Here is a 14,242-nt window from a genome sequence, read left to right as displayed (position 1 = left end):
TCATACTGGTCACTGGAAGTTCAACATGGCACCTCATGGCAAAGAACTCTCTGAGGATCTGAAAAAAAGAACGGTTGCTCTACATAAAGATGGCCGAGGCCATAAGACCCTGAAACTGAGCTGCAGCACGGCGGCCAAGACCATACAGCGGTTCACCAGGACAGGTTCCACTCAGAACAGGCCTCGTCATGGTCGACAAAGAAGCTGAGTGCACGTGCTCAGAGTCACATCCAGAGCTTGTCTTTGGGAAATAGACGTATGAGTGCTGCCAGCATTGCTGCAGATGTTGAAGGGGTGGGGGGTCAGCCTGTCAGGGCTCAGCCCGTACGCCGCACACTGCATCAAACTGGTCTGCGTGGCTGTCGACCCAGAAGGAAGCCTCTTCTAAACATGATGCACAAGAAAGCTGCAAACAGTTTGCTGAAGACAAGCAGACTAAGGACATGGATTACTGGAACCAGGTCCTGTGGTCTGATGAGACCAAGATAAACTTATTTCGTTCAGATGGTGTCAAGCGTGTGTGGCGGCAACCAGGTGAGGAGCACAAAGACAAGTGTGTCTTGCCTACAGTCCAGCATGGTGGTGGGAGTGTCCTGGTCTGGGGCTGCATGAGTGCTGCCGGCACTGGGGAGCTACAGTTCACTGAGGGAACCATGAATGCCAACATGTGCTGTGACATACTGAAGCAGAGCAGGATCCCCTCCCCTTTGGAGACTGGGCTGCAGGGCAGTATTCCAACATGATAACTACCCCAAACACACCTCCAAGACAACCACTGCCTTGCTAAAGCTGAGGGTAAAGGTGACGGACTGGCCGAGCATGTCTCCAGACCTGAACCCTACTGAGCATCTGTGGGGCTCCTCAAACAGAAGGTGGAGGACCTCAAGGTCTGTAACATCCACCAGCTCCGGGATGTCGTCATGGAGGAGTGGAACACTAAATATTGTGACTGTGGGCCAATTTGGACATTTTCACTTAGGGGTGTCAAAAGAAACGCCACCACTGTAGTGAGCCTTGTTTTCTGCAAAAACACTGATAGCTTTGATTTGATGTTGTTGTTGTTTAAAAGCATAAAACGCAGCTGTAAAGCATTGTATCATCAGGCAGAGCAGAGTGTGTGGTTTGTTACTTGAGCTCCAGCTTTGGCCAGTTCAATGGAAATATCCAGTCCTGAAGCTTTGGCTCCCAGAATCACCACTGACTGACCGGAGAACGGTTCTGCATACCTGTACGCATGACTGTGGAGAACTTTTCCTGCGAACAGAGAGAGGATGGACGTCAGTTTTACCTCGAGTACAGAGACAAGCCCAGGAGGTGGCAAGCCTAGCTTAGCACAAAGACAGGAAGCAGGGGGAATCTGCTAGCCTAGCTCCATCAAAAAAGAAACAAACAAAAACAGTATTTTTAATTAACGTGTAGAAAAAAAGGTTTGCTAAGCTCGGCAACACCTGATGAAGCTGTTTTTGTTGAAACAAAGTGAATACAGGTGGTTAACAGTGTGCTGTTTCCTGCATTTTCTAATGATGTAAACTGATCCTCTAACATTAAATAACTTGCCAGCTATTTGTTATTAATTCTATATTTTCTGTTTGAGTTCATGGTCTATACAAGCAGGAACCTCTGGGTCTGAAAAGTGAAGCCTTAAACCTGCGTCCTCTCCAGCAGCCAGCAGGGGGCGACTTAAACCTGCGTCCTCTCTAGCAGCAAAATGTTTCTACTTGTCAGCTGATTTATTCCCTCAGTAAACACTTTCCTGATGAGTTTATGGTCTCAGTCGCTAGTTTCAAGTCTTCTTCAACACAGCATGATGTTCATTTAGTAAATTATGGTCCCATTTAGAGGAACAGAGACCAGGAAGCAGGGGAGGCTTTAGGGCGGGGCTACAAGCTGATTGACAAGTCACGATCTGTCAATCAGGATAAAGGCGACCTGTATCCGCTGCTCTGACTGTTTGTCGCCAGCCAAAATTAGCATCCCAGCTAATATCACAGTTAACGTAAATTTAAGATGCACCTTGCTAACCAAGCTAGCTTGATTCACCCTCTCATCCAAATATGGTCACGTCTGGTTCGCCAAAAAAACAAGATGGCAACGGCCAAATTGCCAAACTCGAGGCTTCACAACGGGTGACATCACGGCAGCTACGTCCACTTCTTTTATACCGTCTGTGAGGATGTCGCATGCCAATTAAAACCTATTTACCTTTAAAGTTCTGTATCCCCGGGATGTCTGGGATGTGCGGGTCAGAGAAGTGCCTTAAAGACAACAAGCTAACGTCAGAACATCCAAACAAAAACCGGCGAACGCAGTATTTTTGTGACTTAACACATTTAGTATGAGGCGTATTTTACAAAACCGTCACGTCTTACCCCGAGCAGACGAACACCGCGTCGAAGGTCTCAGTTTTCTGACAACCCGATGAATCAGATGACGTTACTTCCCACGTTGTCCTCGACTCCTCGCCCTCCGATGTCACGACAACGGGCTTCACGCTATCCACCGCCGTGTTGAACTGAGACAGAAGAAGAGTCACAGTGAGGAAACAGGGCTGAAGAAAAGCATTACTTTAATTACTGATTAATTGTCCAGCCCGTTACGGCACGAGGTGGAAATACTGAGATACTGGGACCAGATTTGAGGGTTTGGTATCTTTGCTTGACAAATTATTAATCGATTCAAAAAATCTGCATGCATAGTTTTTGAATTTATTGGAAGATGTAGCACCTGATTTCAGGTCCTATAGACACAAATACAAAATATACTACAAACAAAATTTTAAACGCAACAGTTTTGTTTTTGCCCCCATTCATCATGAGTTCAAAGATCTAAGACTTTCTCTATGTACACAAAAGGCTTATTTCTCTCAAATATTGTTCACAAATCTGTCAAAATCTGTGTTAGTGAGCACTTCTTCTTTGCCGAGACAATCCATCCACCTCACTGGTGTGGCATATCAAGATGCTGATCAGACAGCATGGGGATTACACAGGTGTGCCTTAGGCTGGCCACAATAAAAGACCTTAGGCTGGCCACAATCAAAGGCCCTAGGCTAGCCACAATCAAAGACCCTAGGCTGGCCACAATCAAAGGCCCTAGGCTGGCCACAATCAAAGGCCCTAGGCTGGCCACAATAAAAGGCCACTCTAAAATGTGCAGTTTCACTGTATTGGGGGGGTCCAGAAACCAGCCAGTATCTGGTGTGACCACCATTTGCCTCATGCAATGCAACACGTCTCCTTCACATAGAGTTGATCAGGTTGTTGAGATAAAAACATATTTCCACCCTGCTGAATGTATATCGGTCATTAGCCTCACCCTGATGTGGGGCCGGATGTCGTGGCTCTGGCAGTATCCCTCCAGGTACCTCTGAACTTCCTGATGGGGCAGGAAGCTGTTCAGCTGGGGGTCAAAGGGGAAATCAGGGAACATCATCACCTCCTTGGGCAGGTTGGTCCTGTCGGGACAAGGTCAGGGAATCAAACTCACTCAGATGAAGGCATTTTAACGCTGAGGTCAAACTGTGTACAGGACTCGTTTGAGGCACTCGTTCGTATCTACAACTAGATCTGTTTTTACAAGTGGTTCTTACACGAGGCCCAGAAAACACACTTATCACCTGAAAGGTAGAAATATCTAACTGATGTCCCTGTGTCTGTTGTACTATTATATCTCCTCTCATCCGGTTATTATTCCTCATCAGTGATATTGCTGCTGTAGTTGTTGAGCTGGAGCCAAGCAGGAACCTCCGGGTCTGAAAAGTGAAACGCCTCAAACCTGCGTCCTCTCTAACAGCCAGCAGGGGGCGACTCCACTGGCTGCAGAAAGAAGTGTGCTTGTTGTAGCTATTAATACAAAATGTAAAAAAGTTTTCTCTATTTATTTGCTGCAAATCCAAACTGTGGAAAACAACATGATTCTGCTGCACAGTCAGTCTATAAATAAAACTACAGAGCAACTACGAAAATGTAGAATCAAAACACTTGTTAGCAGCTTTTTTTTATTTCACACAGAGCTCAGGAAACATGTGGACTTTAAGTATTTGCACAGTGTGTCGCTCAGGATGTTCAGCATGTGAAGCAAAATGTGTAGTTTATATTTTCGCGATCACAATGCTAATGTCCGTTAGCACGTTAATGGAGATTCCCATTATATGTTAGCATTGAGCTAACTGTCAAAGCGTTATTTTTTATTAATTTTATGTACTGATTTGATGGGCTGGAGTATCGATACAGTTTCATAAAAAAAATGTATATCAATATATTGCTGTATCGATTTATGGGCACAGCCCTGGTGCTGTTAGTGTTTTCGTCTCAGAGCTTTGATCCTTTCAGTGTTTTCACTTCATTTCAACATTTTGTCCTAAAAATGTCTTGTTCAGCTTTCGGTTGTACTAAAATACCCGCTCAGGAGTCGGCTGTTAATTTTTTTCTAGTAAGTACATTTTAAGTTTTAAAGGTTCAGTGTCAAATTGTTGGTGACAACTAGTGGTGAGCGTTGTGAATTGCAACCAACGTCTCACTCACCCCTCCCTTTCCAAGCACATGAGTGGCCGACACACTCTGTTCACTTCTCTTCTTACTTTTAACAAACCAGACGACTTCTCCTACTTCTTCTACGTATTTAACCCAGTTGACAAAACTCGCTCTGTAGAGCAGTTTGTCCATTCGGGCTATTGTAGAAACATGGCGGCGCAACATGCGTCCTTCCATGTAAGAGGACCCGCGATGCATGTAGATAGAAAAGACTCATTATAAGGTAATAAAAACATAACGGTTCATTATATAAAGGTCTTTGTACACCACTGAAAACATAGTTATGGATTTTATATTGTATTTCTGTCAATAGATCCTCAGAATTATTACAAGTGGACCTTTAACCCTGTTTGTCGCTAGCCAAAATTAGCATCCCAGCTAATATCACAGTTAGCGTGAATTACAGATGCACCAAGCTAGCTAGCTCGATCTGGTGCCAAAAAAACAAGATGGTGGCGAAATGCCAAACTTGAGGCTTCAAAACGATAGTCCACAAACCAACGGGGGACGTCATGGCGGCTAGGTCCACTTCTTTTATACAGTCTGTGGCTGGAGCTCATCCTAAACTGTTTAATATTGGACTGCAGCTAATGATTATTTTCATACTGGATCAACCTGCTGATTATTTGAGCCCATAGTGACACCTTCACAATGCTTGTTGTGTCCAAACAACAGCCCAAAGCTCAACGTTATTAACAAACATCACAGTTATTACAATCGTTCAGAGGAAGAGCAGCAAATCTGAAACATCTGCTGATTTACAGGAGAAATGACCAAAAGTGATTAATAGACTTAACGTTGATCTTTAACTGTATAAACTGTTGAAAGTTTAATTTATAACAAAAAATGTATATTTTACAAGATTTGTGTATGTAATCTGATGAGGTGCAGTAGAAGTAGAACGTGAATGAAAAGAAATCATGAAAAGAAAAGACTCAAGTAAAGCAAAACTACTTCAAATTTGTACAAGTACAGTACTTGAGTAAATGTACTTACATACCTCAGGTTTTTGTACATGCTGCTGTGAATCGGCCGTCCGTTGTCGTACGACCCGACGCGTTCATCGTAGCACCAGGTGCCGCCGACGTTGTCCGTGAGCTCGAACACCACCGGGGGGGTGAAGCTGTTCGGGCGGGACAGGATGTGTCTGGCTGCACAGAGTCCCGCGGCCCCGGCGCCGACCACCGCCACACGCTGCGACATCATCCAGATACTGACAGAGAGAGAGCGAGCTGCTGTTTGTATCCAGGTTTTCATCTTACTCAGAATCCAAAAGTCCTGTCCCTGTACACATCAGTCCAGCAGTATCCTGATCATCTGTGTCAGCTGTGTCTTGATTCACCACCAAGTTCTGAACCAGCAAAGGATGTTCAGAAACCAGGATCAGGGGTTTATGTCAGAAAGGTAGCAGATTCAGGTTTCTCAAAACAGGATGTGATGTTCACATGTGCAACACATGCCGAATGTCATGCATCTACAGTGGGGAGAACAAGTATTTGATACACTGCTGATTTTGTAGGTTTTCCTACTTACAAAGCACGTAGAGGTCTGTAATTTTTATCATAGGTACACTTCAACTGTGAGAGACGAAATCTAAAACAAAAAAACAGAAAATCACATTGTATGATTTTTAAATAATTAATTTGCATTTTATTGCATGACATAAGTATTTGATCAGTAAGAATTCCGTCTCTCACAGACCTGTTAGTTCTTTAAGAAGCCCTCCTGTTCTCCACTCATTACCTGTATTAACTCCAACCTCTCCACAATGGCCAAGACCAGAGAGCTGTGTAAGGACTTCAGGGATAGAATTGTAGACCTGCACAAGGCTGGGATGGGCTACAGGACAATAGGCAAGCAGCTCGGTGAGAAGGCAACAACTGTTGGTGCAATTATTAGAAAATGGAAGAAGTTCAATATGATGGTCAATCTCCCTCGGCCTGGGGCTCCATGCAAGATCTCACCTCATGGGGCATCAATGATCATGAGGAAGGGGAGGGGATCAGGCCAGAACTACACGGCAGGACCTGGTCAATGACCTGAAGAGAGCTGGGACCACAGTCTCAAAGAAAACCATTAGTAACACACTACGCCATCATGGATTCAAATCCTGCAGATCCCCCTGCTCAAGCCAGCGCATGTCCAGGCCCGTCTGAAGTTTGCCAATGACCATCTGGATGATCCAGAGGAGGAATGGGAGAAGGTCATGTGGTCTGATGAGACCAAAATAGAGCTTTATGGTCTAAACTCCACTCGCCGTGTTTGGAGGAAGAAGAATGATGAGTACAACCCCAAGAACAGCATCCCAACCGTGAAGCATGGAGGTGGAAACATCGTTCTTTGGGGATGCTTTTCTGCAAAGGGGCTTGGACGACTGCACCGTATTGAGGGGAGGATGGATGGGGCCATGTATCACGCGATCAAGGCCAACAACCTCCTTCCCTCAGTAAGAGCATTGAAGATGGGTCGTGGCTGGGTCTTCCAGCATGACAACGATCAGTCAGGAAACACACAGTCAGGGCAACTAAGAGGTGGCTCCGTAAGAAGCATCTCAAGGTCCTGGAGTGGCCTTACCGGTCTCCAGACCTGAACCCAATAGAAAATCTTTGGAGGGAGCTGAAAGTCCGTATTGCCCAGCGACAGCCCCGAAACCTGAAGGATCTGGAGAAGGTCTGTATGGAGGTGTGGGCCAAAATCCCTGCTGCAGTGTGTGCAAACCTGGTCAAGAACTACAGGAAACGTCTGATCTCTGTAATCGCAAACAAAGGTTTCTGTACCAAATATTAATTCTGCTTTTCTGATGCAAATTAATTATTTAAATATCATACAATGTGATTTTCTGTTTTTTTTGTTTTAGATTCCGTCTCTCACAGTTGAAGTGTACCTATGATAAAAATTACAGACCTCTACATGCTTTTTAAGTAGGAAAACCTGCAAAATCAACAGTGTATCAAATACTTGTTCTCCCCACTGTATAAAGATCTCTTCAGGGACAGCTGTAGAGAACTATATTGTATAGTTTGGGGTAGACACCGGAAGACTTCTTTAACTTCAACCCTGTGTTGTAAACTGATAAATAAATCTACCTTTTGTACCCTGAACTTAACACCAGCAGCAGCCTGTGTGCAACTTCAAAACACGGCCTAGTTATAAAAGTAAAATATTACCAAATTTACATTCTAAAATTAAGGTAGTTACACATGCCCCAGGGTAGCCGTGAATTAGAAAATGTCACAGAACTAAACACAGTAAGGGTGAAACTGTAACATTTTACATTAACTTAATTTGTTTTTGCACCACAGTAAGTTAATTGTAATTGTGCCAACCAGTTTAGTAGCTTACAAACTAGCTGGTAGTTCTCCTGTGGACTTCACACCCTTTAACTGAGGAGAAGCTGGTGCAACCCAGCAGTTAAATAACTTTACCTACAAGTTTCAGTCCGGACTTTGAGCCAGCAGGAGACTGAAGGCGAAACCTCATTTACAAAGAGGATCATTTAAAAATTAAGTAAACGTTTCTGTGTTGTTTAAAAGGAGAACAATCAATCGACAAATTAAAATCAACAAACACTAAAGCTAAGTAACGAACGGGTTTGCTCTGAGCGTCCAAGGACAAAACGAAACTGTTTTATTGATCTCGTTAATCGGCTAACTAACACGCTTACTACGGTCTGATTAAAACTCACTAATCATCACTGCTGCGGTGACAGTTGGGATTCGTGCCCTGAGGTCAAACTGCGCATGTCCGCAGAGTGTGACTACAAACTCTAACCAAATTAGCTATGTAGCTTTGTACGCGGCACGGTGAAAAAGAGACACTTTTATACAAAATACTGGAATTAAACAGCGACAGCAATAAGAGAAGTGTTACCGTAGTTAAGACCCGCCGACGTTCTGCGTCCCGGTGTAACGAACCGACCGTTGGTTCGCTGCGGGATTCAATGAAACATCGCTGGGAGGCGCAGTGCGGCCATTCTTCTGCTAGGTGGGGGGACGATTCACGTTACAACACCGCTACACTTACACACAGCGGCACAGGTGTAGTGAGCAGAATAGTACCAGGTCCACATTCTTCCGGTAAATGCAGCAAAAGTAACTTCCGACATGAGCCCTTCAGGATAAAAGCGATTTCGCTTCAAAACTTTCAATAAGTAAAATATAAACTTCGTCAGAGCACCTCTGTTGGCCTGTACTTTATCCTGACACTAATATTTAACTTGATGTGGTGGTTAAAGAGAAAAACTACACTTTGTGTTGTTATTTCTACTAAAACAGGCGTTTTGTACGATTTGTTTTTTCAAAATAAAATCTGCAGGGGACAAGAAATTATTCGTAAATAAACAAAAAAGCTGAACAAAAAAAAAATAATTAAAATACATAAGGCTGAAATAAATACATGCATAATAAAAGTAAATGCATAATGAAGTGTATAAACATAATAAATGTTTATTATTTATTTCTGCATTCTGTGTAAATAGAAACTACAGAGTTTTCTCATGCCCTGCGATGGACTGGCGACCTGTCCAGGGTCCGCCTGTCGCCCGATGTCAGCTGGGATTGGCTCCAGCCCCCCACGATCCTGTACGCAGGATAAGCGGTTGACCAGGGATCGAGTTTTCTCATCACATCTATTCTCAAAACAAAAAGTGGCCCGATTCTCCGTCAGATGCGTGTCCCCTTGCATATTGTGTAAAGAAAATTAGAATGAGTCATTATTAGTCTGTACTTTCGTGAACAACAACTGTTTACACCGACCATGAGGACAGTTTAACTTGCAGCGAATATTAATTTTGTCATCACATCAGTGAAAATCAAAGGAGATATTAAAGCTTCAAATGTCAAATCTTTTATTAAAGAGAATGGGACAGTAGTAGAATTGGTCAAGAGGAAGAAATGTGAATAAAAATGAATAATGTTCTTGTTGTTTTAATAGACCTTTAATCCTTTATCAGATCCACACACTTGAAAGAAGAACGTGGAATATAAGAACTCACTAGATGGCAAGAAATCCTAACCGCTTGGAAAAAGCAACGTCTGTCAGCTGTAAAACAACAACAGATAAGAAATAAAACGGTCACGGTGCACATACTTTATATCGACTTACATAAAAGAGACTTTTCTGTATCGATATGTTTGAGGTTACGTTACTGGGTTTGTATTCTCAGCTTTCTTCCCCGTATCTAATTTCATGAGCTGACCTGTGACTGAAGAAAACCAAACGCTTTTCCTCGCCAGCGTCACTCTGTTTCAGGAAAAAAAAAACATTCTCCAATTCCCAACAGGACGTTCAAAACGTGCAGGTTTCTCACAATCAGCACCTGTTCTGTCATTAACTGGATCCAAAAGCTGGAGGTTTATCAGCATCGCTCTGTTTCAGGTTTGTCCACCGCAGAGCACTGACCTGTTTATTTTGACACTGTAAATGTTTCACTCAGTAACATCCTGACCACAGTTCTTCTTCTACACACCACATGTCAGGGATCCTCCTCAAAAATGTTTGTGAAACAAAAAGAAAATATTGTCTGACGTGTTTTTAAACTCTCAATCGTCGATATTGGCGTCAGTCGAGCTATGGACAGTCCTCCTCCCACCTCCAGTGACGACATCACTTGGCGGTGGCGTTGCCGTGCGGCGGCGCCTGCTGCTGCGGCTGCTGCTGCTCGGCCAGCGCCTGCTGCAGCCGGGTGCGTTTCCTGGAGTAGTGCTGCCAGTGCAGCAGCTGCTGCTCGTCGATGAACTTGGCGCACTGAGCGTTGACCAGCTCCTTCCTGAAGTGTTCGTACTGCAGCAGCTCCAGCATGTGCAGGCAGTGAGGATACCTGCAGGGGGAGGAGAGACAGGAGGCGGGTTTCTACAGACACTGAACCGGGGGGGGGAGTCATATCTGGGAATGAAGAAAGACCATCACAAAGCACAGCAGCGATCAAGGTGTTTGATCTGGAAGGTCTGTGTCAAACTTCAGCACAGAGTGACCGCAGCTTAAAGGCTCAGCCTGCTGTTATTCTGTGTTCAAACTCAAACCAACATCATGCGAGTCTGACTTCCTGTCTGTGGCTCTTAGCCCATTGGTTCATGTTTTTAAAAGTGGTTTCTCTCAGACAAACAAACAAACAAGCAAGCAGGAGGAAGTAGTGCATTTCTTGGGGACTATTTTCAGCAGCGGATGAATCCACATGTGGCGCTGTAGAGAGTATTTGGGGCAGCAGGACGGTGCATGTGGCACTGAATCAGAATAAACTACAGTGTGTGCTCTGATGGTGATGAAGGAACATGTGACCCAGCGCAGCAGAGAGTCACTGACGGGTTTTAATAGTTTCTGGACACAAACAGCTCTATACGCAGCAGGGTGTCTTACTTGAGGAACTTGGCGTACTCTGGCTCCTTCCAGTACAGCAGGTACTTCAGGTAGTTGATGAACGGTCGCTCCCTCAGGACGCCTCTCTGAGCCAAAACTAGAGAAACAGGAAGTCAGGATTTCTGAGTATTCAGGTAAAGCTGCGCTGCATGGACACCTTATGAAACTATATACTACACGGCCAAAAGTATGTGGACATCAGTTGTTAACAGTCACACACATATAACAGTTGACTGCTGTCACTCACAGTTCAGGTAGTTTGGGTTGGCCAAACACTGGACGAACTCCAGCTCCGACTGGAAACGGTTCCTGGCCTGCTCCTCTGCACCAGAAAACACAAACAGTAAAAATAATATTTAGCAACAACAGGACGATAAACGTGATGCTGTGGAGAGAACGGACAACATTTTCGGTGATGCAGATTTTTAAAAAACACTCTGGTTCCATTCCAGATGTGAAATGTTTGCATTTTCACCTTCTTAATGTGGACGTGTCGTCTTAAACCGCTTAGAATAAATATTAGTTGCATTATGTATTTATACAGAATAAACAACTGAAAGGTTTAATGTAATAAATGCATTAGAATGGAGACACTGCACTGCTAGTTTTCCATTTATAAGCCCTGAGAAACTGTCTTTTAAATAAAAGTTACCACACCAGACTCTATTCAAATATATAACCATTTTAGCGCTGTATTGTTTATCAGCTGACTACTGGAAGTTAAACAACTAATTAAATGTAATGTATGCCGAATTAAAGAATCAGTCTCGGCTATTCAGAAAGTGTCTTAGCTCATGTTCAAACGCACATATTTTTGTTGATAAATAAGGCTGTTCGTCAATGCACAATTTCTGATGTAGTTCGAAACAGGCACTCTGTACACGCTAAGAGGCAAATAGCTAACCAGCCCATTACAATAACTAAATATCAGTGTAACAATGTCTCCATCAACATGCTGAATGTGTAAGTTAATGCATGGAACAAACAAACACTGCGACATGGAACGCACCAGACTCTATGCAAATAACCAACAATTTAACGCTGCTTTTGTTCAACACTGAATTACAGGTGGGCACTCAGCTGAACAGCCGGGTGATTCACCAAGCTGCACTTTACTTCAGTGAGACGGAAAAGTTAAATGTTCACCTTCAGATGATGCAAGATGTCTGCAGTGACTTCATGTTAACTTCACGTTACACCAATTGAATTGAATAATTTATATACTGTTGTAACGCCAGTCTGGGTGTCATGTTAGCCGAATTCAAAAGTCAGTCTAATCTACACAGAAAATGTCTTCAGCCCTTTCTAAACAGGTATTTACTGCTCATATGGTTATATTTTAACTTAAATGACGCTTATTTATTGATGGAGTTTCGCCCTCTCCACACAGTTACACACACAAGCTAATATTAGCAAGTAGCTACAACATCGGCCACAAACCTGTTTCCATGGCGCCGGCTGTGGGACAGATGCGGCCTGAGAAGAGCAGACTGTCGCTATTTAGATGATAATGTTGGCTGTTTAACTGAAACACGCACAAATAAACCTGAGAGCGTTTCGTCTTTGTTGCTTTTTAATCACCGCCGTCAAAAATGCGAAGCCATGTTTGCCGGAAATCAACTCTCTCTTTCCGGCCGTTTACGCTGATTTACGGAAACCGTTCAGCACCCTTCAAACCCCAAACTGCTGATTATTTTTTAATTTTTATTTTACTTAATTTTATTTTGTTTATATACAACCCCGGGTCTGTGTTTTTACTACGTCCTTGCTTTAGATTTACAATAAAGAATTTATTTTAAAACCAATTCTGAGCGCTGGAGGGAGACATTTACACACTGAGAACTTAACCTCTACAAACTTAGATAATTAATATATAACATATAATTAAGTGTGTATTAAAACATGTTAACATATTAAATAAAATATCATAAATAAATTGCATCCTCCATGTCTAATCAAAATGTATTCAGAGCGGTCAGTATTTCAATTAAATGTATTTAAAATATATATTAAGTCATGTGGCAGCAGCTCCGGCAGGGGACCCCAAACCTCCCGAGCCACATAAACCAGATCTGACTGGGGGATCCCGATATAATCTCTCCAACTAGTTCGGAGTATTCTGTAATTTGTGTTTTGCTGTAACAAAATGCTGTAAGAGCTTTAATTCCCTAACAGAAAAAAACACATGAATTTCCCATGTTTTTCCACACGTGATCACGAGAAAGAAACATGTTGCAGCATGTAATCCCACATTAAAACATGAAAATATTCCAAAACCTCATGTTTCCTATGTGCAAAGTACATATTTAACATATGTGTAATTTTAACACGTTTTCACACATTACGTTTCACATGTGGTTTTTCTGTTAAGCGTTGTGAATGTGAAATCCTTAAAATAAATTTTATTTTTCAAACAAAAATTAGCCTGATCACAGTCTCTGGCTGAGTGCAAGTGAATAATGTGGTTCATCCTGCTGCAGGGATGTCCACGGACATTTTAGAGGTCAGGAGCTCAAATACAAAGAAAGGTCACTTCTCATAATTATTCATTAAAAATGTTTTTTAAACAAAATATATTAACACAACTCCGACTTCCTTACCAGTTTATTTTAATTTCCTAATAATAATAATAATAATAATAATAATCCTTATTTGTAGAGCACTTTTCAAAAACAAGTTACAAAGTGCTTTAACAAGTGTAAAGAATAATACAAAAAAAAAAAAGATAAGAGCATGAAAATTTAATATAAAATTAGTAAAATACAATAAAATAAAAAGGGATAAAATAAAGTCAAATAAGATCGGGAAAAGCTCTCCTATAAAAGTATGTTTTAAGAAGGGACTTAAAAGAGTTCACTGACTCAGCCGACCTGATTTCCTCGGGCAGGCTGTTCCAGAGCCTCGGGGCCCTGACAGCAAACGCTCTGTCCCCTTTAGTTTTCAGTCGAGACTCTGGAACAGACAACAGACCTCTGCCCGAGGATCTCATATCTCAATACTCACACAATTGTTTCATATTCAGTTTCACATTTGAGGGACGGCTGTCTGTTTCACGTACAGATCAGCATAAAACAAACTTATAGAATGGATAGTTATTAGATGAGGAGCCTATGATGTGAAAATTTAAAGTTACCGTTTAAGGCAGGACACTTTATTTCATTAAGTGGTCAATTTTGTGATTTTGGTTCCATTACTCTGATGGAAAGAAAACTTCCTAAATACAGATTTAGATGGAGTTTGTTTTAAGCCTGTACTGCTCTCCGTCTGTTTGTCTTTTATATTAACCAAAACAAGCTAATCTGCATATTTAAACACAACATTTCAGGGAAAGACTCGTGCTGTAAATCATTTACTGA

General features: G+C 42.5%; 2 protein-coding genes across 7 annotated transcripts in view; both read right to left on the bottom strand.

The window, feature by feature from the left end:
- The window catches only part of LOC123963330 (flavin-containing monooxygenase FMO GS-OX4), a 42,159-nt gene extending 33,607 nt beyond the window's left edge, over positions 1–8,552 (bottom strand). Inside the window, exons 1-6 of one of the 6 annotated variants that reach the window (XM_046040114.1) lie at positions 8,403–8,552; positions 5,533–5,883; positions 3,316–3,454; positions 2,370–2,512; positions 2,203–2,255; positions 1,130–1,254 (exon numbers count right to left, since the gene is read on the bottom strand). In XM_046040114.1, coding sequence (XP_045896070.1) covers positions 1,130–1,254; positions 2,203–2,255; positions 2,370–2,512; positions 3,316–3,454; positions 5,533–5,789 — 717 coding nt within the window. In that variant the 5' untranslated portion in view covers positions 5,790–5,883; positions 8,403–8,552. Of the gene's footprint in view, positions 1–1,129; positions 1,255–2,202; positions 2,256–2,369; positions 2,513–3,315; positions 3,455–5,532; positions 5,884–7,957; positions 8,172–8,217; positions 8,308–8,402 lie in introns of those variants that run through there. The other 5 variants (XM_046040115.1, XM_046040116.1, XM_046040118.1 and 2 more) reach the window with 5 other exon arrangements.
- Positions 8,553–9,361: 809 nt separating this feature from the next.
- On the bottom strand, positions 9,362–12,531 carry med31 (mediator complex subunit 31). Its single transcript, XM_046041148.1, has 4 exons — positions 12,327–12,531; positions 11,134–11,208; positions 10,887–10,983; positions 9,362–10,350 (listed from the first exon to the last, which is right to left on the bottom strand). Exons 1-4 carry the CDS (start codon positions 12,334–12,336, stop codon positions 10,137–10,139), a joined length of 396 nt encoding a protein of 131 aa, XP_045897104.1. The 5' UTR covers positions 12,337–12,531; the 3' UTR covers positions 9,362–10,136.
- Positions 12,532–14,242: the final 1,711 nt, after the last annotated feature.

Source organism: Micropterus dolomieu, linkage group LG23 (genome assembly GCF_021292245.1).
Source record: "Micropterus dolomieu isolate WLL.071019.BEF.003 ecotype Adirondacks linkage group LG23, ASM2129224v1, whole genome shotgun sequence".
Lineage (NCBI taxonomy): Eukaryota > Metazoa > Chordata > Actinopteri > Centrarchiformes > Centrarchidae > Micropterus > Micropterus dolomieu.
This window is presented reverse-complemented; position numbering and strand designations above follow the sequence as displayed.

Excerpts from the sequence above, each read along its gene's own strand:
- med31 (XM_046041148.1), bottom strand. Across the intron at positions 10,984-11,133 it reads CAACCCAAACTACCTGAACT|TTTTGGCTCAGAGAGGCGTC; the intron begins GTGAGTGACAGC and ends CTGTTTCTCTAG. Across the intron at positions 10,351-10,886 it reads GAGTACGCCAAGTTCCTCAA|GTATCCTCACTGCCTGCACA; the intron begins GTAAGACACCCT and ends CTCCCCCTGCAG.